We start from the raw sequence: 25,607 nt of genomic DNA, 5'->3' as shown, positions 1-25,607 counted from the left end.
CTCGCTCCTTTTAAGTTATCTTGAATAAAACTGCTAATTGTTTCATGAAGCACATACAAAAGACCTAAACCGGAAGCGATCTGATCTGTTTTACAGAATAAGGAAGTTAGATTGCGCATATGGTTTAGCCTATAACTTTATCCTCCAGACGGGGGCGTTGTGTCGCACTCAGCCAGCAGCACGTTCCCTTTTTCATAATAAAATTATGAATAAAATATATTTACACTTTAACTATGTATTCAGTAGGCTATTTCTTATTATTATCCATTTGACAGTACACTGATACTTTACCAGTTTAATCTATTTAGTTATTTAATCCTGCTGTGTTCCTGCAATTTACAACAAGTAGGTCAGTATTTTGGACAAAAATACCGTCCAAAATACTGACCTGTTTGTGGTAAAGTGCAGGAACAGCAGGATTGCTGGATAGTGGTTTAATAAGTAGGCCATTTGTATTGACCGTTGATGACAAGAAACTCAAACGTTATGTGCATGTAACAATAACTTCTCTGATGTTTAGCATGACATTTTGCTTATCTTCTAGGTTCATAGGCACAATTTAAAAAGCATTGCAGTCGCTTTAGCCTCACATTCCTCGCCACTTTTCTACACCTGAAAAAGCAGAAACATTGTGCAATTAGCCTAAAATAAAACACACAAATACATACAAAAATCCACCAGAAATAGTATACCATCCAGGCATCTTTGACAAACTAGGTTCAAAGCACTATAATTCGGGACGAAGCACTAGTTGTAAATAGTAGCAGTTCTTAGTTTTCGTCTGATCAGCGCCCTCTGTTGACACTTCTCAGCAATTGCGGTTTTGTGTCCAAAGTTGGTGATTTCCAAGAACATAAGAAGGACTCGAGCTTATTCACGACGGCACCACCTATTTCAAGAAACAATGGAGAGGTGTTTATTCGTTATTTATTTACTGCAAATGCTTTTGTCATTATTAACACCAAAGACACCATTTTTTTTTGGCATGCTAGCGCCGGACATTGGCTGTTTCTATTCAGAATTTTTCTTAAAATGCCTAAAAAAAGAAGTGTAAACTTCTCTAGACTCTGAGCTGTTACTGTGCACATGATGCAATTATGGGACAATAATTGCAATAGCAGTGATGCAAGGACGGTTCTAGCATAGTTAGCATTATGATTTACTGCTACCCGTTTTGCTAATGGGTAAACCTTGTGATTTAACCTAGTGTAAGTCTACTTGTAGGCTATGTAATTTCCTATGTTGTGCACATTAGCCTATATTTATTGTTTATAAACCATCTTATAGCGTGAAAAACAGTTACTCCTCTTTTTGTGACTGCAGATCCGTTCACCTCACTGAAATAAATGGGGAAAGCTATCCAGTTCATTAGATCTGCGCTAACTCTCTGAATGATTCAGATCTCAATGGAAAAAAGATCTCCGGGTTATTTGTACCTGCAGAGAGAAAGATGTAAGGGTTAAAATAATAATAATAATAATTAAAACCTGTTTTTATTTGCTTGTTTCTCACTTTCACAATAGGAATTAAATCATGTCCACAACATTTAGGCAGAACATAAACGTAAAACAATGTTTCTTAACATTAAAAGAGAAATTTAACTGACTTGTATGGCATTGAACTGAATTGACAATTCATAACCATTAAAGCTTGTGGCTTTAATTTAAGCTTTAATATTGTAAAAATGTAATTTATTCCTGTGATTTCCAGTCTTCAGTGTCACATGATCCTTCAGAAATAATTCTAATATGCTGATTTGATGCTCAAGAAACATTTCTGATTATTATCAATGTTGAAAACAGTTGTGCTGCTTCATATTTTTGTGGAAACTGTGATACACTGAACTTTTAATTCATCAAAGAATCCTGAAAATAAAAAGGAAAAGCATTTATTTGAAACAGAAATATTTTATAACATTACAGCATTTTAAATGTCTTCACTGTCACTTTTGACCAATTTAATGCATCCTCTGTAAATAAAATTATTAATTAAAAAAAAAAAAAAAAATCGTATTGACCCGAAACCTTTGAACGAAATTTTCTCGTGAGGATTTTTCCGATGTGACATTTACAATGTTCACGAGATTTTAAAGCATATTTGTTTTAGTCTTTTGGTTAAATATTCACATTTTTCCTGTTTTCATGAGAGAAAAAAACAAACAAACAAAAAAAAAAAAAACACTTTCTATATAATTCAAGCGTTTCCATGATAAAGCAAACAGTAATGAAATGATCTGTATGATTGTCGTACCTAGTTACTGTATGTTCACCTAGATATATATTCTTCTGAATAATTATGAAACAATCATGTAAAGTGAAACCTGCAGGTATAAATAACTCAATTATCATCTCAACACCATTGTTCTCTGGTTTCTTTTTCTGTGGTTTGACATGCTTTTCCCATGTTTTGATGAAATTTCATGACTGAAAAGTTTCTTTAAAGTTTCCCATTATTTACAAAACAAAGTAAAAACATCACTTCGGATCAGGACGTTGCTCCAAATCAGGGTGTCGCTCTAAATTAAGATGTCACTCAATATCAGGGCATCACTCCGAATCACTCTCAAAATTAGGGCGTCACTCCAAATTAGGGCATCGCTTCAATTCAGTGTGAGTCCCAAATCAGAATGTCTCTCCAAATCTGAGTGTGACTCTAAATCAGGGCTTCTCACAAAATCAAGACATCGTGAAATGTAATCCTGATGCTGCATTACACCATGGTCTCCTTGTTATTGTATTTGCACAAGAAGTGCAATGTTAGGTGTTTTGGTGTCTTATGTGTCTTCACAGGGCGGGGAATCTGTAGCCGGACACTGGGATTCGTCGCATTCCACGTCCTGAAAAGGTGAATGTGATAACGAAGGGATACCTGCAGTAAAAAAAAAAGGAAAATTATGCAGAAAAGTTACAGCATTTTTTAATCACTCTTTTACAGATTTGTTCAGATTCTATCATACCTATTATGAGAGAAAGTGAGAACACAAAAGTTTTGCAAGGGAATTCAAAGTTTCTTGGGGGAACGCAAAAGTGTTGCGAGTGAATGCAAAAGATTTGAAATATATTTTTTCCTCCCATCTCATTTTTTTTTTTTTACCACCACCATGTCCCTTTAGGGGCTCCATACACTGCAAATGAAAAATGTCTAGGTGTGTTCACGCCATGTTGAAATTAACGTTTACCACACGATGTTGAGATTCCGATGTGTAAAAAGCGTAACTTGTAATTACAACTTGTAAACTCCAAGAGTTCTGATTCGTTCCACCTGACAGCTGCAGATTTGTTTTGCTGTTGATAGTGTTGCCCTAGAAGTGCAAAATTCCGAGGACTTGAAAAGCTCAGAGTAGAAAATCGCGGGTTGTCATCTTGTAATTACAGTAATTACAACATGGCATGAACGCAGCATTTGTGCACTTTCATTTAGCTAGACTGAAAACAGGAGTGAACTTACAGCAGACCAGAAGAGGTAAATAGTGAACAGTGTCAGTGTGAGAACTATGAGTCCGATGGCCTCCATGCCGTTGCTGTAGTACAGATCCATGGCTCCCTGCACACACAGCCATCCCGACAGACTCGCTAACGGTGTGATGAACAGGAAACAGATCACGTCCCCGCACAGCGTCCGCCTCTGGTGCTGCATGGAGGGTGTAGTGAACCACTAGAGCCATGAAAAACAGCTGATCAGAGAGGTATTATACAATATGAGCACGTAATGTAACTTATTTAAATAAACAAATGCATAGATAGATAGATAGATGGAGAGACAGACAGACAGATAGATAGAACGACAGACAGAACGATAGATAGAATGACGGATAGATAGATAGATAGAACAACAGAACGACAGATAGATAGGACGACAGTCAGACAGAGAACGATAGATAAGACAGATAAATGATAGATAGATAGATAGATAGATATAGATAGAACGACAGAATGATAGATAGAACGACAGACAGACAGATAGATAGATAGACAGACAGATAGATAGATAGACAGACAGACAGACAGACAGACAGATAGATAGATAGATAGAACGACAGATAGACAGACAGATAGATAGAATGACAGATAGAACGATAGATAGAACGACAGATAGATAGGCAGATAGACAGACAGATAGATAGATAGATAGATAGATAGATAGATAGAACGATAGACAGACAGATAGATAGAACGATAGATAGAACGACAGATAGATAGGCAGATAGACAGACAGACAGATAGATAGATAGATAGATAGATAGATAGATAGATAGATAGAACGACAGATAGATAGCTAGAACGACAGATAGATAGACAGACAGATAGATAGATAGATAGAACGATAGATAGACAGACAGACAGACAGATAGATAGATAGATAGATAGATAGAATGACAGATAGATAGAACGACAGATAGATAGGACGACAGTCAGACAGAGAACGATAGATAAGACATAAAAGATAGATAGAACGACAGATAGATAGATAGACAGACAGACAGACAGACAGATAGATAGATAGATAGATAGATAGATAGATAGATAGATAGATAGAACGATTCAATGACAGATAGATAGATAGATAGATAGATAGATAGATAGATAGATAGAACGATAGACAGACAGACAGATAGATAGATAGAATGACAGATAGATAGATAGATAGATAGATAGAATGACAGAACGACAGATAGATAGGACGACAGTCAGACAGAGAACGATAGATAAGACATAAAAGATAGATAGAATGACAGATAGATAGACAGACAGACAGACAGATAGATAGATAGATAGATAGATAGATAGAACGATTCAATGACAGATAGATAGATAGATAGATAGATAGATAGATAGATAGAACGATAGACAGACAGACAGATAGATAGAATGACAGATAGATAGATAGATAGATAGATAGATAGATAGATAGATAGATAGATAGATAGAACAACAGAACGACAGATAGGATGACAGTCAGACAGAGAACTATAGATAGATAGATAGATAGATAGATAGAACGACAGATAGATAGACAGACAGATAGATAGATAGATAGATAGATAGATAGATAGATAGAACGATAGACAGACAGACAGATAGATAGAATGACAGATAGATAGATAGATAGATAGATAGATAGATAGAACGATAGACAGACAGACAGATAGATAGAATGACAGATAGATAGATAGATAGATAGATAGATAGATAGATAGATAGATAGATAGATAGATAGAACAACAGAACGACAGATAGGATGACAGTCAGACAGAGAACTATAGATAGATAGATAGATAGATAGATAGAACGACAGATAGATAGACAGACAGATAGATAGATAGATAGATAGATAGATAGATAGATAGATAGATAGAACGATAGATAGAATGACAGATAGAACGACAGATAGATAGACAGATAGATAGATAGATAGATAGATTATTCATAAATATTATGGTTTTATTGTATTCTAATGATCATGCAGAAGTAAAACTAATGAAAATCGGTTGTATTAGAATCCGTCATAATATTGCTCTCGATCTGTTTGTGTCTCAACAGGTCCTGATGCACACGGACTCTAGTGTCATCATCTCGTCCTCAGGCCCAAACATGAGATAAGGACATGAATAAAGCGGCATGTCCAGGCCTCTGCAGCGACAGGGATACGTTCCTCATCTAATCTCATTTTCCTGCTAAGTGGATTAGTGTTTAAAAGAAGCCGAGGTAAAGCAGACCTGCCAATATCTGCTGTGTGCCTTAAAGTGAGGCCGAGACATGAGTCGGGACTCAAGAGTGAGTGACTCCAGGAGAACGGAGCTGATAATGTTGGTTAAAACACATTCCATGTGACTACTGCAGAGAGTATGTTATTATATACCCAGTTTTACATCTCTTTATGTCTCTAAATAAACTCTAAAGTCCTTTGTGAGGGCAGACTGACAGACCCGTAGTGAATTATGCGTCAGCTGAGATCAGACAATATCTGCGTTTCCATATCAACAATTAGGAGAAATAGAAGAGTCTGTGCCTAAGATGCAGTTTAACCACCTGCTAAAAGTGCAAAATTATAGCAAATGGAACTACCTTAAAAAATAATTTTGCATTGAAAATCAAGAGTGGCTGAATACTTACTCTTGTGCAAACTGGCACTTACTGTAACATAACTATTAGCATACATTTTATGGATCTATCTATGACTGCCAAAACACTTGAATTTGTCTGAACAGCAAAGCAGCAAATGAAAAAATTATTTATTTTAATTAAAAAATTTTTATTTAAAAATAAATAAAATATTTGTAGTCAATTAAGTTTAGTTTACTAAAATCAAGTGTATACAGTGTATATGGCATCAAGTGACTGGACTGGATTTTACTGTACCTCCGTGAGCGGTTTGGGAAGTCTCTCCAGAGCGAATTGAAAGTGGCAGAGCTCGCAGTGGCTGGTGCCGGAGGCCGTGAGCCAGTGCTCCAGACAAACACGGTGCACCATTGCCAGAGACCCGGCACACTCACAGGGCGATAACAGATCACCCGCACTGCTGCCTTCATGACAGATACGACAGAACGGCTCCTCGCTGTTCAGACTGAGAGGAGAAACAATAACTACAGATTACACACGACTCCAGGCTGTCAAATGAAACATTTATGAGCCGAATAACATGATGTAGATGGTTGTTTGGAAGCCTGTTTGCACCTTAGTAATAAATAAAGTTGTTAATTGCAGTGTTGGGGGTAACGCATTACAAGTATGTAATCAGATTAGTTTTTTCAAGTAACTAGTAAAGTAACGCATTACTTTTAAATTACAACAAAATATCTGAGTTACTTTTTCAAAAAAAGTAATGAAAGTTACTTTGCTTTCCCATGTATTGACTTGACAGCTCTCCTGTCCCCATGTATTTCTCAAAATGATTAAAAAGAGTAAAATGCAAACTCAGAATATTATGCAAACCTGCATTAATTAAATGTTAAAGGATTAGTTCACTTTCAAATAAAAATTTCCTGATAATTTACTCACCCCCATGTCATCCAAGATGTCCATGTCCTTCTTTCTTCAGTCAAAAAGAAATTAAGGTTTTTACTGAAAACATTCCAGGATTTTTCTCCTTATAGTGGACTTCACTGGGGTTCAACGGTTGAAGGTCAAAATTACAGTTTCAGTGCAGCTTCAAATGGCTTTAAACGATACCAGACGAGGAATAAGGGTCTTACCTAGTGAAACGATCGGTCATTTTCTAAAAAAAAAAAATCAAAATGTATATGCTTTATAGGCACAAATGATGGCATCACAAGTGCTTCCACCAGAACGCGATTCCGTTTTTTTTCCGTAAGTTGAATAGGGAAGGCGTAGGACATTCAGCGTAAGCTTTCTGAAGAATACGGAATCGCGTTCTGGTGGAAGCACTTGTGATGCGATCATTTGTGTTTATAAAGCATATACGTTTTGATTTTTTTTAGAAAATGACAGATCGTTTCGCTAGGTAAGACCTTTATTCCTCGTCTGGTATTGTTTAAAGCCCTTTGAAGCTGCACTGAAACTGACATTTGGACCTTCAACCATTCGGAGACCAGTGAAGTCTACTATACGGAGAATAATCCTTGAATGTTTTCCTAAAAAACCTTAATTTCTTTTTGACTGATGAAAGAAGGACATTGACATCTTGGATGACATGGGGGTGAGTAAATTATCAGGAAATTTTTATTTGAAAGTGGACGAATCCTTTAAATAACACAAATATACTTTATGTATTTAATCTCACTTTATTAACCAGTGTCTTTGCTGCTGAACTTCGATGATTCAATTCAACCATACTAATAATCAAAAATGACTTTAGGCAAACGTCACATTTGTGTTTCTTTTTTTGGGGGGGGGGATTGCTGAAGTAAGAGTGTTTAAATTTCTTTAGCAGCACAGCTGAAAGGTTTGTTAGAGCTGCGCCCTCTACTGTACAGGCGTGAATTTGCATTTCCTTCAGCCTGAGGCTTATTCATTTCACTTTTGGTGTGAAAGGGCCTTAACATTTGCCAAAAATATTACTTTTTTATTATTAAAAGCCCAGCTTAGATGAGGAAAAGTAACGTAACGCATTACTTTCCATAAAAAAGTAACTAGTAATGCAATTAGTTACTTTTTTAGGTAGTAACACAATATTGTAATGCTTTACTTTTAAAAGTAATTTTCCCCAACACTGATTGTGAGATACAGTTAAAAATAATAGATAAATGCATATTATGAGATATGCATTTATGACATTTTCAACTGTGAGATAATATTGTAATTTTGGGGTCAGTATTTGAACATGCATGTATATTAGACGTGTTAGAATAACGGATTTCAGTGTATAATTACTTACATTTTTTTAAATTATATAATTTTAAGCATGTTTGTACCTTAGTGAAGCATGTTTGTACCTTAGTAAAAAAATAAATAAATAAAGAAGTTAATCGAGATAAAGTTAAAAATAATCAATAAATGCATAATATGAGACAAAGTTCGAACTGTGAAATAAACAACATCGTAAGTTTTGGGTCAGTGTGTTAGTTGTTGTTGTTGTTGTTGTTGTTGTTGTTGTTGTTGTTTCAGGGCGAATTAATACTTTTGAACTTTCTATTCATCAAAGAATCCTGAAAATATGCATCACTGTTTCTACACACACAAAAAAATGACACTGAAGACTGGAGTAATGGCTGCTGAATATTCAGCTTTGATCACAGGAATAATTTTTAAAACATTAAAATAGAATATAGGTATTTAAAATTGTAATAATATTTCACAATATTCCTGCTTTTACTGTATTTTTGATCAAATAAATGCAGCCTTGGAAGAGACTTCTTTCAAAAGCATTAAAAATCTTTGCAAACCCAAACTTTTAAATAGTGTAAAGTTGCAATTTTATGTTTCTACAGCTTCATTTTACTACGAAAACTGTAACTTATTTACTTCACAAGTTAAAATAAAGCATTTACTGAAATCAAAACTTTCTGCAACTTTCTGACATCAGATGTATGAATATCAACACATGGCTGCACATATTTACATGTCACCAATGCCTTGGTTAAATATCTTAGACCCACCTGATGCCTCCATGTGCAGGGATGACAGAGGAAACATAAGTGCTACAGTGAATGACTTCCTGCACAGGATCTGTGGAGGTCTCAGTGTCAGGTTTCAGCCGAACCACAGAATCCAGAGCAGCAGTGAGCCCAGCTGACGACTCCTCACAGAGCATGACTGCTGCACACGAGGACGATCATAACTGAGCAAGCTGAGAGAGACGGAGACATGCGGGACATGTGATCAGTCAATGAAGAGACACTGACAGAACGATACAGACAGGAACAAGAGTTTGTTTGTGTTAGCTTTATCCTTTGAGTGAGGAACAGACTGAAACAGCTGCTTATTTACTCTTGAGATGAAATTACATGAAGAATTGCTTTTCATATGAACATGAATGTGCGTGAATGTGTTAGAATAACGGATTTTGGGGAATAATAACTCATTTTTTAAAATTATATATACAAAGACATAACTACACACACACACATACATTCATACATACATATACTGTACATATACATGCACACACACTACCCTTCCAACGTTTGGGGTATATGATTTTTTTGAGTCTTGAGGTTGCATTTATTTGATCAAAATACAGTAAAAACACTAATAAAAATATCTGTTTTCTATGTGAATATATTTTACAATGTAATTTATTTATCAAAGCTGAATTTTCAGCATCATTACTCCAGTCTTCAGTGTCACATGATCCTTCAGAAATCATTCATGCTGATTTGCTGGTCAAGAAACATTTATTATTATTGTCAATGTTAAAAACAGTTGTGCTGCTTCAGATTTTACTGTGATACATTTTTGTTTTCAAGATTTTTATTAAATGGAAAGTTCAAAAGATCGTTTATTTAAATTTTTTGTAACAATGTAAAAGTCTTTACTGTCACTTTTTATCAATTTAATGCATCTTTGCTGAATAAAAGTATTAAGAAAAATCTTGCTGACCACAAACTTTTGAACTGTGCTATTTTTGTTTGTTTGTTTGTTTGTTTTAGCTTGACATCAGTGGTCACTATTAACTCGTATATAAAGAGCTGTGCAGGTTCTTAAAAAAAAAAAAATTAAAAAAGCATATGAAATCAGGGTGAGTAAATAATGACAGGTTTTCCCCTCTTTAATCTATTGCAATGGCCATATTTGTTAAAAGATGACCATTTAAATATGCATATTTGCAACAATTGCATGTACAAACAATATATCATTCACATTCAATGCATGTTTCAGGGTTTTTTTTTTAGATAATTATTACAGCTCGGTCACACATGAATCATGGGTCCATAATGATAAGTCATTGAGGCGGTACACCTTTGTACCTTATTTACCCTTAATGGTGCATATTAATGTCTTAAAAATACATATTAGTACCTAAATGGCATATATCAGTACCTTTTGAAAGGGTACTGTCCCTTTTGTACCTTCTGAGAGTGAAGGGTTTAACTTATTCCACTGAATGATGGACAGCTGACTTCATGAACTGGTTGAATCTAAACTGTAAGGGGTGTGAAAGATCCATTGAGGGTGTGGAAAATGCCAGGTTACTGAAATCATACGTTTTCTGAAAGTTGTTTCTGAGGGACAAGCAGGGGCGGATCTACTGGGGTGGCAACTGCCACCCTAAGAAAAAGCTTTGCCACCCCAGAATTATCACAGAATAAAATATAAATGTAAGCAGTGTTTCAAGTACTGCAGCAGCGCTTCAATGTGATGACCTAAAAAAAGACAGCGTAACGCAAAACAGTGTAGTCAGCTTCATTAACAAATGACTCTTATGAACCGGTTCTTTGTGAGTCAAAAACACAGCGCAGCCAAGTTCACTTACAAAATTGTTTTTCCATTTGTTCGTGAAACGGAAAATTACTGCTTCTTGGCTAACTCAGAAGTCCTCTGTGAAATGTAGTCCCATCCGAATATGTCAGAAATTAATTTCGTAATTTTTATAATTCTCCGACTGCCCGCTCCACTTTCATCATGGATAAAGGTCTTTTTGCCATGTGACGAAACAATAACATGAAATCAATAAGAAGATCCCGATCACAGAAACTAACAGCAAAGTTAGGTACGAATTTAAATGTATTTTAGTTTTTCTCAATTGCTAACACATTTAGTGATTCAGTTGGTCCAGTTTCCCAAACCATTCGTTCACTTCTCAAAACAAAGACACATTTCTCAAAATGTTTAAAATGACAACATTAGATAGCAGAACTGATGACACACCAGTCAAAATCTGAGAGAGAGCTTAAAGAATCATTTACAAGTCTTTTAAACTTACACATACAGTATAGCTAATTACAGTACACAGTACCAGTACTTTAGATGAGGGAAATTTCACTATTCTATGTACAGTAAACTGGAGCACATTTTGTTACACCCTCAAACTTGTGATTGTCAACTTTCTCTGTAGCCATTTTTTATGTGTACTGTATTTTTGCAGAACCAAGAAATGACTGCCTAGGGATATAGTCTTGTGTCAGAAGACCAATATACTGCTATAGTACTGTATACTGTAATGAAATTTGACCAAATGTGCAGAGGATGCTGAATTTACTTTTTTTTTTTTTTTTTTTTTACTGTACTGTAATTGACAGTAAAGGCTACTGTATTGTGGTGTATTTGATTTTGTCAGAAGAGAATACGTTTTTGACTAGAACATTTTATTTTGACCTGGAAATTTGAGGTTTGTCAAGTTGATGTATAGTTTCGAGATTGTGTTTATAGTTGTGAGAAAATGTTGAATGGTGTTAGGAATTGTGTGTTAGCAATCAAGAAAAACTAGACTGAAAGTTTGAAAGACAAATTTATGCTGACTTGTCATAAAGCCATTTTAAAGTCTCGTTTTAAATAGTTTGGTCAGTTAGGGCAGAATAGATAGATGTTCTGGGTGTTTGCTAAAGTGTTGTTTTGCTAGAGTATGTGGTTGATAGGGTGTGTATGTGTGAGTATGTGGCTGATAGGGTGTTCTGGGTGAACACACACAGACATTCCCATCACTGTTAAAGGATTAGTTCACTTTCAAATGAAAATTACCCCAAGCTTTACTCACCCTCAAGCCATCCTAGGTGTTTCTTCTTTCTGATGAACACAGTCGGAGTTATATTAATAAATATCCTGACGCATCCGAGCTTTATAATGCAGTGAACAGGGGTCACGAGTATGAGCTGAAGAAAGTGCATCCATCCATCATAAACGTACTCCACACGGCGCCGGGGGGTTAATAAAGGCCTTCTGAAGTGAAGCGATGCGTTTGTGTAAAAAAAAAAAAACCCATATTTTAACAAGTTATGAAGTAAAATATCAAGTTTCCGTAAGTTGATTAGGGAAGGCGTAGCGTAAGCTTTTGAACTGCAAGAGTTTTACACTTTCTTCGTACATTGAATACGGAAGGCGGTATATGAATATGGAAGCACTTTCTTCAGCTCATACTCGTGACCCCTGTTCACTGCCATTATAAAGCTCGGATGCGTCAGGATATTAAAATATCTCCGATTGTGTTCATCAGAAAGAAGAAAGTCATATACACCTAGGATGGATTGAGAGTGAGTAAAGCTTGGGTGAGAGTGAGTAAAGCTTTCAAATTTTCATTTGAAAGTGAACTAATCCTTTAATAACAGAAACTCAAAAATTGTTTGCAAAACTGTGGAAATTCAAAAGTATAACTTGCACTATAACTTGCACTAAAACATGATTTATACCATCGAAGTAGCCTATGTAGTATTAATAAAACTGCTCATCTCCTTTAGTGATACAAGCTCAAAATAATAATCTGTTTGTTTTCATATAGTGTCTTGACTTGGTGCCATGATGGATATTGAAATCTTATTTATTTTTAATTTTAAACTGTATAGATGATTATTTTGTGGTAATGCAATATTTGTGAACACAATTGTGTATGTCAGGCCATAAATCTCCCAAAATTATGCATGGGTGCTTGTTTTGGTGTTGCCACCTCTCATAAACCTCATGCCACCCCTTTGCCACCCTATAAATAATTTTCTAGATCCGCCCCTGGGGACAAACATCTTGTCTCTCTGAAATTGGTCAACAGATGCTTACATCAGATAGCAAACATTAAAAGTTTTGATGTAGCATCACTTTCGCAAACCATTGCATTTCCCCGCTGTGATGCACCATCAATGGATTCACAACGCTCTCTGAGGCAACATCAACTCTACAGGCACACAAGCCACCTATAACACTTGACCAAATGCACAACATAAAACAACTTCAAAAACACCATTAAATAACATTTGCAACTGAAATGTTTTTAGAAAAGTTAGGAACTTACCATCAGAGAGACGCTGTTCTTCACCCAAGCTCCCCATAACACGAGCAGAATCAGCCTCTGAAGGTTTAAAGACACGTAGACTTTCTTTCTCTCTCTCTCTCTACGGTCAGATTAGCATTGAGCCCAAGGTCGTTGGTGAGAATAGCTGAGGATTAGCTGGAAGGCCAGGAAAGCACAGGCAGAGCCGACAAAGGGAAATCCCTCTCACATCACCGTTGGTTACACTCCGGGCAGCTCCTTATTCAAGCTTCCTTAATCCAGTTAGTTGTCACCAATGGCTTTTCATTTTCCTAACTTTATGCTAATCGAACAGGGTCCTGAGCTTCGACTGTAAACTGTTGCAGACATAACAACAACAAACAGTGAAAGTGTTAGCGCTGTCTAAACCTCATGGACCAGGTCTAATTTTAGCCCGCTGGTCTAAGAGTGGCCTGATCTCTTGGTAAACACCTTTTTATCTCGTTCGCAGACTGAAGTCTGAAATGCGTTGTGGGCATTTAATGTTCTTGAGAGATTTCCCTTTATCCATCCTTGTTTACAGTAAAACACATACCAACAATTATTCAGTGTAATCCATTTGCTACATTTGAGTAGCAGATGAATTAAATGAGAAAAAATAGACATCTTTTAAGTAGATCATAAAATAGGGTTACATTTGCATTCAATGGTAACACTTTATTGTCCTTATTAGCTACTTGAAAACTGAGACAGACTAAGTCCAGAAGAACTGTGGCCGTGTCTCCAAGACGCTTGAAGAAACCGACCTGCAAAGTACTGTGAAAACGTATAGGCACTTGTGTAAAAATGCTGTGAAGTGAGGATGATTTCAAAAATAATGTCATAAATGGACTTTATCTATCAGTTAACTTCTATTAACTAAATCAAATCAATATTTGGTGTGACCAGCCTTCGCGTTTAAAACAGCTTTTGTCCAGGAACACTTGCAGATAGTTTTTCAGGTCAGTTTCTTCAAGCGTCTTGGAGACGTTGCCTTAGTTCTTCTGTCTCAGTTTTTTCTGTAATCACATGGTGAGATCAGATCATACCGGCTCTTGTAAGACTCCATGTTCATACAAAAATCCCACTGGATTATTACAATTAATTGCAAAAGGAATGTTTGGAAATGTAAACTGATATTTCCTACTGACACACTACAGCAAAAGATATAAATAACTGGCTTAAAAACATTTTTGTTGTTGTTGACGTGCTTAAGACTTTTGCACAGTACTGTATGTATGTATGTATGTATGTAAAGGAGCAATATTACACTCATAGCGGCCAAGTGCTGTAGGTAATCACAGCGTGCTGATATACAGCCATATTGCATGGCTACGAGTGTGATATTGCGTTTATACAACAGTTCGATGGCACGAGTGTATAAATAAATAAGAAACAACAACGGATTGTCTTTAAAAACCCTCTTTTGTGAGGAACTACTTCCTTCCGCCACAGATACAAATCTCAAGTTGACAGATTAACAGTTGAACCTTCGTTACTAATTCAAAAATGTCATTTTAGAACTAGTAACGAAGGAACGTTGAGTCGCTTCATTGAAACTCATATGTAGAGTATTATGAGAGAGAGATCAGCTGAGTGAGTGCATTACATGCATCTGATATTCTTCAGGTCAATCTTATATTCATAATCACAAAATCAGTTTGAATGTCAGCTGAGGAAAGCGATATCTTTGTCTGTGTCCTTTTAACATTTAAGAGGATTTCCCATGATAGCGCTAGTGAACGCATTTGTCAGTTGCGTCTCGTAAGATGTTGTTTAAAGTAAAAACAACATCCTTGTTTCCTTGTTTCAGTCTATTTCAATATAAAGTCTTTGCGACTGACTGACTCGTTCACACATAAAGACATAAAGGGTATTTGCTGCCATCTAATGCCGTATTAATGTAACTTTCACTGACGTCAAAATCACTAACAGACTCTTTCTCAATACCAAAAAATATGGCATGTTATTTATATAAAATATTATTTATTGAACAATAATATTTAAATTAACAACAATAGCCATTATTACAGTATAAGTAAAATGGGAAATAAACACAAGCAAACGTACTTGTTTAGTCAAACATACAAAAGCAGCGCTCTAGTTAGTACAAGATTTAATTTCAATGTAAAAATAAAGTTATGAATCTTAATATAGCCCTTAAGCCAAATCTATTAGCTCTGGAACAAGTAATAGATTAATAAGACCGAAGATTTCCCATTTGATATACCCAAAACGAATTATACCTCATGTTTAAACATTATCTACATAAGAGCCAGCAGCAAATTCCCGAAGCACTGGCCGAGATGAAGCTGTTCTCTGCGGGTGCATGAGCGCTGAACGCTCGCTGACAGCCTGGAGCTCACATCTAAACAAATTTTCAAATAGGCACTATGTTTACATATAAATCACATATCTGAGATCTAAACAACTATATTCTCGCCTAAAAAACTCTTAAAACTACATTCCGCTACAAAATAACAGTAGTATCTATAAAAATATAGTGGGTTTGCTCGTCCGCCACGACACTCACTGTGAGAACGCTGACAGTGGTGTGATTCAAACAGTGAAACGGTTCATGTGGAGATACTGGTACAATATCGCATGGCTGAAAAGACCTCTCAGCCAATCAGATTCGAGAACCAGAACGAACTGTTGTATAAATATATATGTTTGTGTCTGTGTGTACGTTAATATACACATCTTCATCTGTATCTGTGTGTCTGTTTATATATGCGTGTTGTCAAGGTGATTTTTAAATTAAAGCTAATTTGCAACATTGCCATATTTTTTAAAATATTCATCATATAATATATAAGTTCAGTATTCTTATTTTTCAAAGAATTTTCAGTTAAAAATATTAATAATTGTGTAAAACAATTCAATTTGCAACCCTAATTACATACATACAGACACATTGTATCTAGATATTGGCATTAAAAACCCCTATCAAAATATTAAAGCAATAAGCTGTGTATTACAGAGAATTAAACAGTTAAGTATTAAGCAAGACATGAAGCAGAAAACACCTCTTACCTGTTGAAAAATCAAAGTAACACACAGTCCTGAGTGGTTTTGAGTGTTTGTACAGGCCTGTTTTGAACACAACTTGTCATTCAAACCTCTGAACATTGCCTCTGCCTGGAGGTCAGATTATTTGATTAGAAATGTCTCCTAAAACCAGTAGACGCAGACACAACAGAAGCATAAAGCACAAAAAATCAGATCTTTGAACACGTGAGAAACTCAGCTGTGACAATGACGAGAGATTAGGCAGTAAAGGGTTGATTTATTCATAATATCTTTCTTTATACCGCAGGTCTAGCTTAGATGAAAGTGCAGAGGGGAAACACTGTAGACAAGTAGTCATATGAGGGTCTTTCACTCTCATTGAGTCTCGCCCCATAAATCTGCCTCCTTCTTTCCTCCCTCTGTCTGCTCGCTTTTCTTTCTGTCCTGTTGGCACTAATCCTGTCTGCTATTCATGGCCAAGCTGCTCGCTAGAATGGCCGGCGGGGACGGACATCAATGTGGATTTCTTCATGAACCGCGTGGAGGGGTGAATAATTCCTTTGACACCTCTTAGACGCTTGCAGGAGAGACCCAGACACCAGGGATTATCACAGGAATAAAACAAGCTTTGGCGAAAGAGAACTTCCTCTTTAATGCTGTGTGATGCAGTGAGGTGTGACTGACTGAGGCGCTGTTGTACATTCACTCTCGGCCTGGTAGTGTGCAAGGAAACGCAGCTTCTTTTTTGGCTACTTCTAATTTGATAATGAGAGATAAAAGGGGAAACAATAAGGAAAGGATTGGAAAAAAACTGATTTGAACTCGCACCATCTGCAAAAACACCCAATGTGCTGCTCCAACAAAATGGAATATATTTCTATAAAAAAAAAAAAAAAGAAAGAAAAAAGGAAATAGTTCAAATGTGTCATTTCTTAAAGTGAACATGAAACACTGTTTAACAACCCATTTTAATTCCACAATATGACATATTTAAAGTGTAACAGGACATCTAATGAGAAAAACCCAGCAGGACAAAATTTTATCCATTGGGAACTTATGGAAAAAGGAAAGTTAAATGCATGTGGACAGAGGTTTAAAAAGTACACTGAAAAAAAAAAAAAAGACATCTTAACGAGTTTTCAGTTAGGCTTACTTACTTTTCCAGGAAAGAAATGTAAAATGTATATATATATATATATATATATATATATATATATATATATATATATTTATTTTTTACTTGAAAAAACATTCACATTTTATACAAACCCGATTCCAAAAAAGTTAGGACACTACAAATTGTGAATAAAAAAGGAATGCAATGAAGTTGAAGTTGGAAGTTTCAAATTTCAATGTTTTATTCAGCATACAACATAGATGACATATCAAATGTTTAAACTGAGAAAATGTATCATTTTAAGGGAAAAATAAGTTGATTTTAAATTTTATGGCATCAACACATCTCAAAAAAGTTGGGACAAGGCCATGTTTACCACTGTGTGGCATCCCCTCTTCTTTTTATAACAGTCTGCAAACGTCTGGGGACTGAGGGGACGAGTTGCTCAAGTTTAGGAATAGGAATGTTGTCCCATTCTTGTCTAATACAGGCTTCTAGTTGCTCAACTGTCTTAGGTCTTCTTTGTCGCATCTTCCTCTTTATGATGCGCCAAATGTTTTCTATGGGTGAAAGATCTGGACTGCAGGCTGGCCATTTCAGTACCCGGATCCTTCTTCTACGCAGCCATGACGTTGTAATTGATGCAGTATGTGGTCTGGCATTGTCATGTTGGAAAATGCAAGGTCTTCCCTGAAAGAGACGACATCTGGATGGGAGCATATGTTGTTCTAGAACTTGGATATACCTTTCAGCATTGATGGTGCCTTTCCAGATGTGTAAGCTGCCCATGCCACACACACTCATGCAACCCCATACCATCAGAGATGCAGGCTTCTGAACTGAGCGCTGATAACAACTTGGGTTGTCCTTGTCCTCTTTAGTCCGGATGACATGGCGTCCCAGTTTTCCAAAAAGAACTTCAAATTTTGATTCGTCTGACCACAGAACAGTTTTCCACTTTGCCACAGTCCATTTTAAATAAGCCTTGGCCCAGAGAAAACGCCTGCGCTTCTGGATCATGTTTAGATATGGCTTCTTCTTTGACCTATAGAGTTTTAGCCGGCAACGGCGAACTGGTGGAATGGTGGATTGTGTTCACCGACAATGTTTTCTGGAAGTATTCCTGAGCCCATGTTGTGATTTCCATTACAGTAGCATTCCTGTATGTGATGCAGTGCCGTCTAAGGGTCCGAAGATCACGGGCATCCAGTATGGTTTTCCGGCCTTGACCCTTACGCACAGAGATTGTTCCAGATTCTCTGAATCTTTGGATGATATTATGCACTGTAGATGATGATAACTTCAAACTCTTTGCAATTTTTCTCTGAGAAACTCCTTTCTGATATTGCTCCACTATTTTTCGCTACAGCATTGGGGGAATTGGTGATCCTCTGCCCATCTTGACTTCTGAGAGACACTGCCACTCTGAGAGGCTCTTTTTATACCCAATCATGTTGCCAATTGACCTAATAAGTTGCAAATTGGTCCTCCAGCTGTTCCTTATATGTACATTTAACTTTTCTGGCCTCTTATTGCTACCTGTCCCAACTTTTTTGGAATGTGTAGCTCTCATGAAATCCAAAATGAGCCAATATTTGGCATGACATTTCAAAATGTCTCACTTTCAACGTTTGATATGTTATCTATATTCTATTGTGAATGAAATATAAGTTTATGAGATTTGTAAATTATTGCATTCCTTTTTTATTCACAATTTGTACAGTGTCCCAACTTTTTTGGAATCGGGTTTGTAAATATTGTGGGAAAAAAATCTGCCATAGTCATAGGACAAAATATTCTATACAAAATATATTACAAATATGTTCTCTGAAAGTCTAAATATATTCTTGTTGCTTCAAGTTAATTTCTCGTTTCAAGAATTTTTAGATATTTTGAAAAACATTTACACAAAAATACTATAAATAAAATATATACTGTGTTGCTCTATTTTTTCATTTTGGTTTCTGATTTTAGAAGGTGCAGCAGACTAAAAAGTATTCCCTAATATTAGTCGTAAACTGCCAAGACAATTTAAATATTCATTAAAATGTCTAGAAAAAGTGATGAACCAGCGACAATAAGATTTATCCTCAACATAAGATTTTATAAATAAGTTTTAATACTAATTCACCTAACCACAGTAAATGTATCAAGTTATTTCTCTTCAGCCGTATTTCATCTAACAAAACATCTACAGCACACGACATGCAAATATTCAAATATTAACTGAATATGAAATGCGTTGGTTACACATGTGCTTGAGTGATAAAGTTTCAGACACTGTTGACAGCTCATCAAAGATCAACAGGAACTCTCTGAGCACAGCCTTCCTGGAAACACAACACACTCCTACACACACACACACACACACACACACACACACACACTCCTACAGTGATCTGAGACCTGCATCCATGTCTGATAGCCAGGGGCAACGTCACAGCAAAAGTTACTGATAAAGCCATTAGTCATGGTGAGTACTTCAACATCACCGGCCCTATGAGCCAAATGTACTTTATGTGTTCAGGGGAGAACAATGGTACATATCGGCCTAAACGTTATACAGTGAGCTCAAAATATACCTTTAAAATACTGCCTTCAGACAACACACAGCTGAATGGGTAAAACATTAACTAACAGATATCATCAGATTAGGAATTCCAAAAAAAACAAAAACAAAACTTACTGAAAAGTTGTTTAAATATGCAAATTAGGCAGTATGTAATTAAATATGCACTCATTTGCATTAAATTCCCAAACAGAAATGTGAACATTGGATAAAGCCAGTTTCAAAATGTTTGTTTCATACTGTTTACATATTAGAGTCAAAGGTTTATACAGAGAGGATTTTGGATGCCTATTTTTATCACTCCTTCAATGTGAAAGTAGTCAAAAGTGCATGAGAAAAAACTCATTTTGAGAAAAAGGCCTGTAAAGATTTGTATTGTACATGAAATCTACAGACACAAACAGATAAAATGCCATAAAATAAACACCTAAAAGTATATTTTGGATGTTTTCTTTCCACTAGTCTGAAACAACATGTTATGAAAAGCCAAACAATCTCAAAATTGACCAGTGCATGTCTTGCCTTAAAAAAATAGTATAACTTAAGTATAATACCTTACATTGCAAAATTGTCAACATACCTGTTATTCCCAATCATCACAAGTGAGCACCGCGACATCCATCGATGTGCAGCTTGGACTGATGTAGTTTTGTCATGTTGCATATATAATCTGTTAAATTCAATATTCCATGAAACCAAATGCATTTTGTTTGAATTTGGCTTTGATTATTAAATGAAAGATGCCACTCACTCAAATTAGTTTGTCAGCATAAAGGGAAACGCACAAGGACTCTGACTAGAAGTAGCTTGAATCTGTCATATGCAGAGAAGAAGAAATGTGGTCAAAAAAATTGAGACTCCACAGTAGAAAATTCCAAAAAGAAAAAGAGAACTTGATGTACTTAAATTAACCAAAAAAAAAGAAACGGGGACACACTTAACGATTGTAAGGCTGATTATGAGTGTAATTTGATACTTACGACCGATCATGCTCAAACGCACCGAGTCAGAGCCAGTTGCGTTCAGTTGGTGTTTGTTTCAATTCCGTGTGTAAGTATTTAAATCTGCTACAGTCTTTGTGTGTTGAGCTCAGTCTTAGAATGTTTTAGCTAGTCGTTAAGTGTGTCCCAGGCTTAAGTGTGTAATGTCGCACACTCTAAGAAAAGGTTCTATAGAACCTTAAAGGGTTCTGTCTGGCGCTTCATTTATAGAACCTTTTCAGGGTTCCCGTCATGGGATCATCTAATGGATTTAGTTTTAATATATTTTATTTAAATTCATTTTTTATTTCAATTAAATTTTATGAATTAAGCAGCTCATAAACATACTTTATGCACTAGAAAAAAATTGAAATTAAACATGAAAGACATTTTTCCTTATACATGTAGAACCTTTTTTGGCACAAAACTCGCCTCTGGCTTGCTTAGTTGGGGACACTTGACTTGACATTTGATATTCAACAGTGCTTTGATCTGCCTGCATTGACACTATTCTTTAAGAGCTGCTGTGCAGCCAAACAATGTACCAGTTATCAATGTAAAGCTGCTTTGACACAATCTACATTGTAAAAAGCGCTATATAAATAAAGGTGACTTGACTTGACTTGACAAAACCTTTAAAATTAAGTCAAGAACCGTAGGATTCTATATAGAACCACACTGAACCTTTTTTTCCTCAAAAAAAGTGCAGCTTTCATTACATAGTGGAGGGGGAGGGGCTATCATACTCCAATGTTGAATGAAAAAATAACCGTATAAAATTCATACACCACACGGTTGAGTACATTGTGAAGCTAAGCATTTAAAAACTAGCGATTCACACTACAGTCTCCGTGTTCACGGCATCCCAGACACAAATATTTTAGTGATTTATAAAAGATGAATCACCGGGATTTCGGTATAGAGATAAAGGGTAGGATTATAATTTTTTTGGTAGTATTACATCACGTTATGAGTGTATATTAGCACAATTTGTTGTTTTCTTGGGGCATCTGGTAGAGCGTTTGGTCCCGGAAACGGCGACACATGACGTCAGACTTTGGCGCACAAATGCATATGTGTGCAGGTGCCTAGTGCTTCTTTACAAAGTGATATCACCAACTACTGGCCTGGCATGAATAATACAGCATTTTTAGTCGTTTTCGAGGATCTGTGTGAACGGGGATTGCTTTGACAACTCTGTCATATGTACAAAGTTTTTTTTGTTGTGTATACGTACCCTAAGGCCGCATCAGATACATTCTTCTCTGAGAAGACAATCCCATAATGCATTGCGATGGGCTAAAAAAGCAACTTAAGATGCTAAACAAAGTGAGAAAAACATTTAAAATTAAGTTAAGTTATAAATAAACTTATACACCAAAAGTAAAATAAAAATAAACGAAAAATTAGACCATTTCACCATTTTCAGCATTAGTGCACGCTGCTAACAACATAACAACTCCAAGCTCTGTTGAAATCAATTGTGAGTTGAGTCTCTAGGAATGCTAGTTGTATGACGCATGAAGCTGCTGGCAATCTAGAGCGTTCCAAATCATTCAAAATGATACATAGTGAGCTGTCTTACAGTCTACATATTTGGCTTTTAAGTTGTTTGGAAACAGAGCAACATTTCCAAAGCCCAATGGTTATTGCTTTTTCTTTAGCATCTGCTCATGTCAGACCTTTTACGAGCTCATATAAATCAACAGGGGCCAGTTAGCAGATACAATGAAGATAACTGCTATCATGTCTATTTTAGTTTAAGATTCAAAATAGCTGCTATCACTTTTGTAAACAACCAGTATCATCAGTATTAGAAACATTTTACTTCTCCTATATACCTTATTCTACACTGGTGAAAGGCATTTGCTATCATACACTACCATTCAAAAGTGTGGGGGCAGTAAGATTTTTTTAAAATAAATTAATAATTTAATTCAGCAAGGATGCATTAATCTGATCAAAAATGACAGTAAAGACATTTATAATGTTACAAAAGATTTCTATTTGCAATAAATGTTGCTCTTTGGAACTTCCTATAAATCAAAAAAAAAAAAATTGCATTATGGTTTCCCCTACAATATTAAGCAGCGCAACAATTTTCAACATTTTCTGTTTCTTGAACATTAAATCAGCATATCAGAATGATTTCTGAAGGATCATGTGACACTGAAGAGTGGAGTAATGATGCTGAAAATTGGTAATCATAAGACTTTTTTTTTTCCAAAAACAAAAAAATCTTTCCATCCCCAAATTTTTGAATGGTATATGAGAAATTTTAACTCAAATTCAAAATGATTACAAAGTTACAAACACGACGGACAAAATTATGCACTAGGCAACTATCACATTTTCATTTATCCATTTAGCAGACATAAGGAACATAAGCAATTTGTCATAAGAGCCAACAATATTCATAGCACACAATGCCAAGTTTAAAGTATAAGATAGATTAGCACATGGATGTATCCACTATCTGTGGCATATTTTTAAAAGCGTGGCCTTCAGAAGCAATCCTATCGTGTACGGCGGCAATCTGAAAAGGATGTAATCTGCCGACGCTATCTCTCCAGCAGTTTGTAAATGGACTCTAAAGACAAGCCACAGCACCATGTGACCAATGTGAAGTGGCCGGCACGGTCCCAAGCGGAGGCCTTATCTCTGAAGGAGAAAGGGATGGCTGGGAGCAGTGATGGCACCTTCGCTCTCTGGCCAGAGCTGTAACATGAAAACACCCGTCCTTGCTGGCAACAGAGCTAAAGTGGATCTATTTCAGGTGCTGTACTTCAGGAGGCCAGCGCGTAGAGACATGACAGAATGGACGCTGCTCAAGCGGCTGCTGGACGCCGTGCACCAGCACTCCACCATGATCGGACGCCTCTGGCTCACGGTCATGGTGATTTTTCGCCTGCTCATCGTGGCCGTGGCGACTGAGGACGTCTACACGGACGAGCAAGAGATGTTTGTCTGCAACACCCTTCAACCGGGATGTCCCAACGTCTGCTACGACGCCTTTGCCCCCATCTCTCAGCCTCGATTCTGGGTCTTCCAGATCATCACGGTGTCGACGCCTTCTCTATGCTTCATCATCTACACCTGGCACAACTTATCCAAGCAGCCAGAGGCCGAGCAGACGAGGGAAGCGTACGACCGCAGCTGCGATTCGGATAGCTGCTCCATCAAGTCGCACAAGCACTTGGGTCACAGTCTTGCCGACGTCCTCGAAGGGATCGCCAACCAGAGCGCCCAGAAAAGCTCGCAGGCGTTGCGGGAGATGGGCGCTCCATCCAAAGGCTCCTTGGGAGTCCTTTCAAAGTACTACATCTTCCACGTGTGCTTCCGTGCCGTGCTCGAGGTCGCTTTCGTGGTGGCGCAATGGCTCCTTTTCGGTTTCCACGTTCCCGCTCACTTCGTGTGCACAGCTTCTCCTTGCATGCAGAGGGTCGACTGCTACGTCTCACGTCCCACCGAGAAAACCATCTTCCTGATCTTCATGTTTTGCGTGGGTGTTTTCTGCATCTTCCTCAACTTCTTGGAGCTCAACCATCTGGGCTGGAAGATGATCAAGAAGTCGATGCTCATCAAGGACAGCTCCTGGAGGGGATACGGCACTATAAACCAAGACTCGCAGTCCATAGCCTCTCTGACTTTCAGAGACGTGACCAGCACCACCTCGCTACCTACCCTAGATCTGGTAGTGGACCACCAGCCGGACTGGATCTGTGCTGGGAACTGCTCAACGAAGAAAGACAAGGACACCTACAGAGGAACGCAATCGCTCAAGGGGAAATCGCAGCCGAGCAAAGAAAGAAAATCAAAACAAAGGAGCACTGAGGTTTGGATATAAACTCAATTATGGACAATATGAAGAGTCATAAAGGATTAGTTCACTTCAGAATTAAAATTTCCTGATAATTTACTCACCTCCATGTCATCCAAGATGTTAATGTCTTTCTTTCTTCAGTCGAAAAGAAATTAAGGTTTTTGAGGAAAACATTTCAGGATTTTTCTCCATATAGTGGATTTCAATGGCTACCAATGGGTTGAAGGTCCAAACTGTAGTTTCAGTGCAGCTTCAAAGGGCTTTACACAATCCCAGACGAGGAATAAATGTCTTATCTAGCGAAACGATTGGCCATTTTCTAATTTTTTTATTTTTATTTTTTTTAATTTATATACTTTTTAACCACAAATGCTTGTCTTGCACTAGCCGTTTTTCCCGAAACAGTCCCGTATTTCAGCTCTGTTTTTAATGTCCCGACTTATTATGAAATAATCATGTTTTGTCCCGTATTTCTTCTTTCTTAAAATGTCTTTGCTAGGTATAAAAGCGAGTATCAGTCTTCTGTCACGCGAGAATAGCTTAATCAAAGGTAGCCAATCTCGTCATAGTATATTATGGAGAACAAAATTACCATCCAATCACAATTTGTTGTCGGTTAACAGTTCGTGAAGGCGGGATATTAGAGCGCGCGGAGGAGACCAAGTCAAGCGCGAAGATGTCAGAGAAGCGTACGTGTACATTAAACGAGAAACTGAAAAAAAGAGTTTATCAAGTTATTATGCGCAGTAAGTTGTCAATGTGGTATCGAGCTGA

At 36.8% G+C, this 25,607-nt stretch overlaps 2 protein-coding genes and 1 long non-coding RNA gene across 3 annotated transcripts in view; 2 read left to right on the top strand and 1 right to left on the bottom strand.

Moving 5' to 3' along the window:
• Positions 1-1,477: 1,477 nt before the first annotated feature.
• Positions 1,478-13,799, bottom strand: zgc:158785 (uncharacterized protein LOC791214 homolog). Its single transcript, XM_051900118.1, has 5 exons — positions 13,336-13,799; positions 9,056-9,246; positions 6,360-6,564; positions 3,448-3,654; positions 1,478-2,868 (listed from the first exon to the last, which is right to left on the bottom strand). The coding sequence occupies exons 2-5, from the start codon at positions 9,208-9,210 to the stop codon at positions 2,710-2,712; spliced, it is 726 nt and encodes a 241-aa protein (XP_051756078.1). The 5' UTR covers positions 9,211-9,246; positions 13,336-13,799; the 3' UTR covers positions 1,478-2,709.
• A 3,786-nt stretch (positions 13,800-17,585) lies between these two features.
• LOC127515943 (uncharacterized) overlaps positions 17,586-25,607 on the top strand; it is a 75,357-nt gene continuing 67,335 nt past the window's right edge. Inside the window, exon 1 of the long non-coding RNA XR_007930891.1 lies at positions 17,586-17,976. This is a non-coding gene — a long non-coding RNA (uncharacterized LOC127515943). The remainder of the gene's footprint in view (positions 17,977-25,607) is intronic.
• Positions 17,975-24,949, top strand: gjd6 (gap junction protein delta 6). Its single transcript, XM_051900115.1, has one exon. It carries the CDS (start codon positions 23,703-23,705, stop codon positions 24,855-24,857), a length of 1,155 nt encoding a protein of 384 aa, XP_051756075.1. The 5' UTR covers positions 17,975-23,702; the 3' UTR covers positions 24,858-24,949.

Source organism: Ctenopharyngodon idella, chromosome 7 (assembly GCF_019924925.1).
Source record: "Ctenopharyngodon idella isolate HZGC_01 chromosome 7, HZGC01, whole genome shotgun sequence".
NCBI classification, from domain to species: domain Eukaryota; kingdom Metazoa; phylum Chordata; class Actinopteri; order Cypriniformes; family Xenocyprididae; genus Ctenopharyngodon; species Ctenopharyngodon idella.
Note: the sequence above shows the minus strand (reverse complement) of the source record. Positions and strands in the feature narration are given on the sequence as shown.

Excerpts from the sequence above, each read along its gene's own strand:
- zgc:158785 (XM_051900118.1), bottom strand. The coding sequence starts at position 9,210 with ATGCTCTGTGAGGAGTCGTCAGCTGGGCTCACTGCTGCTCTGGATTCT. Across the intron at positions 3,655-6,359 it reads TTCCCAAACCGCTCACGGAG|TGGTTCACTACACCCTCCAT; the intron begins GTACAGTAAAAT and ends TCATGGCTCTAG. Across the intron at positions 2,869-3,447 it reads TTTACCTCTTCTGGTCTGCT|GTATCCCTTCGTTATCACAT; the intron begins GTAAGTTCACTC and ends TTTTTACTGCAG.
- gjd6 (XM_051900115.1), top strand. The coding sequence starts at position 23,703 with ATGGCACCTTCGCTCTCTGGCCAGAGCTGTAACATGAAAACACCCGTC.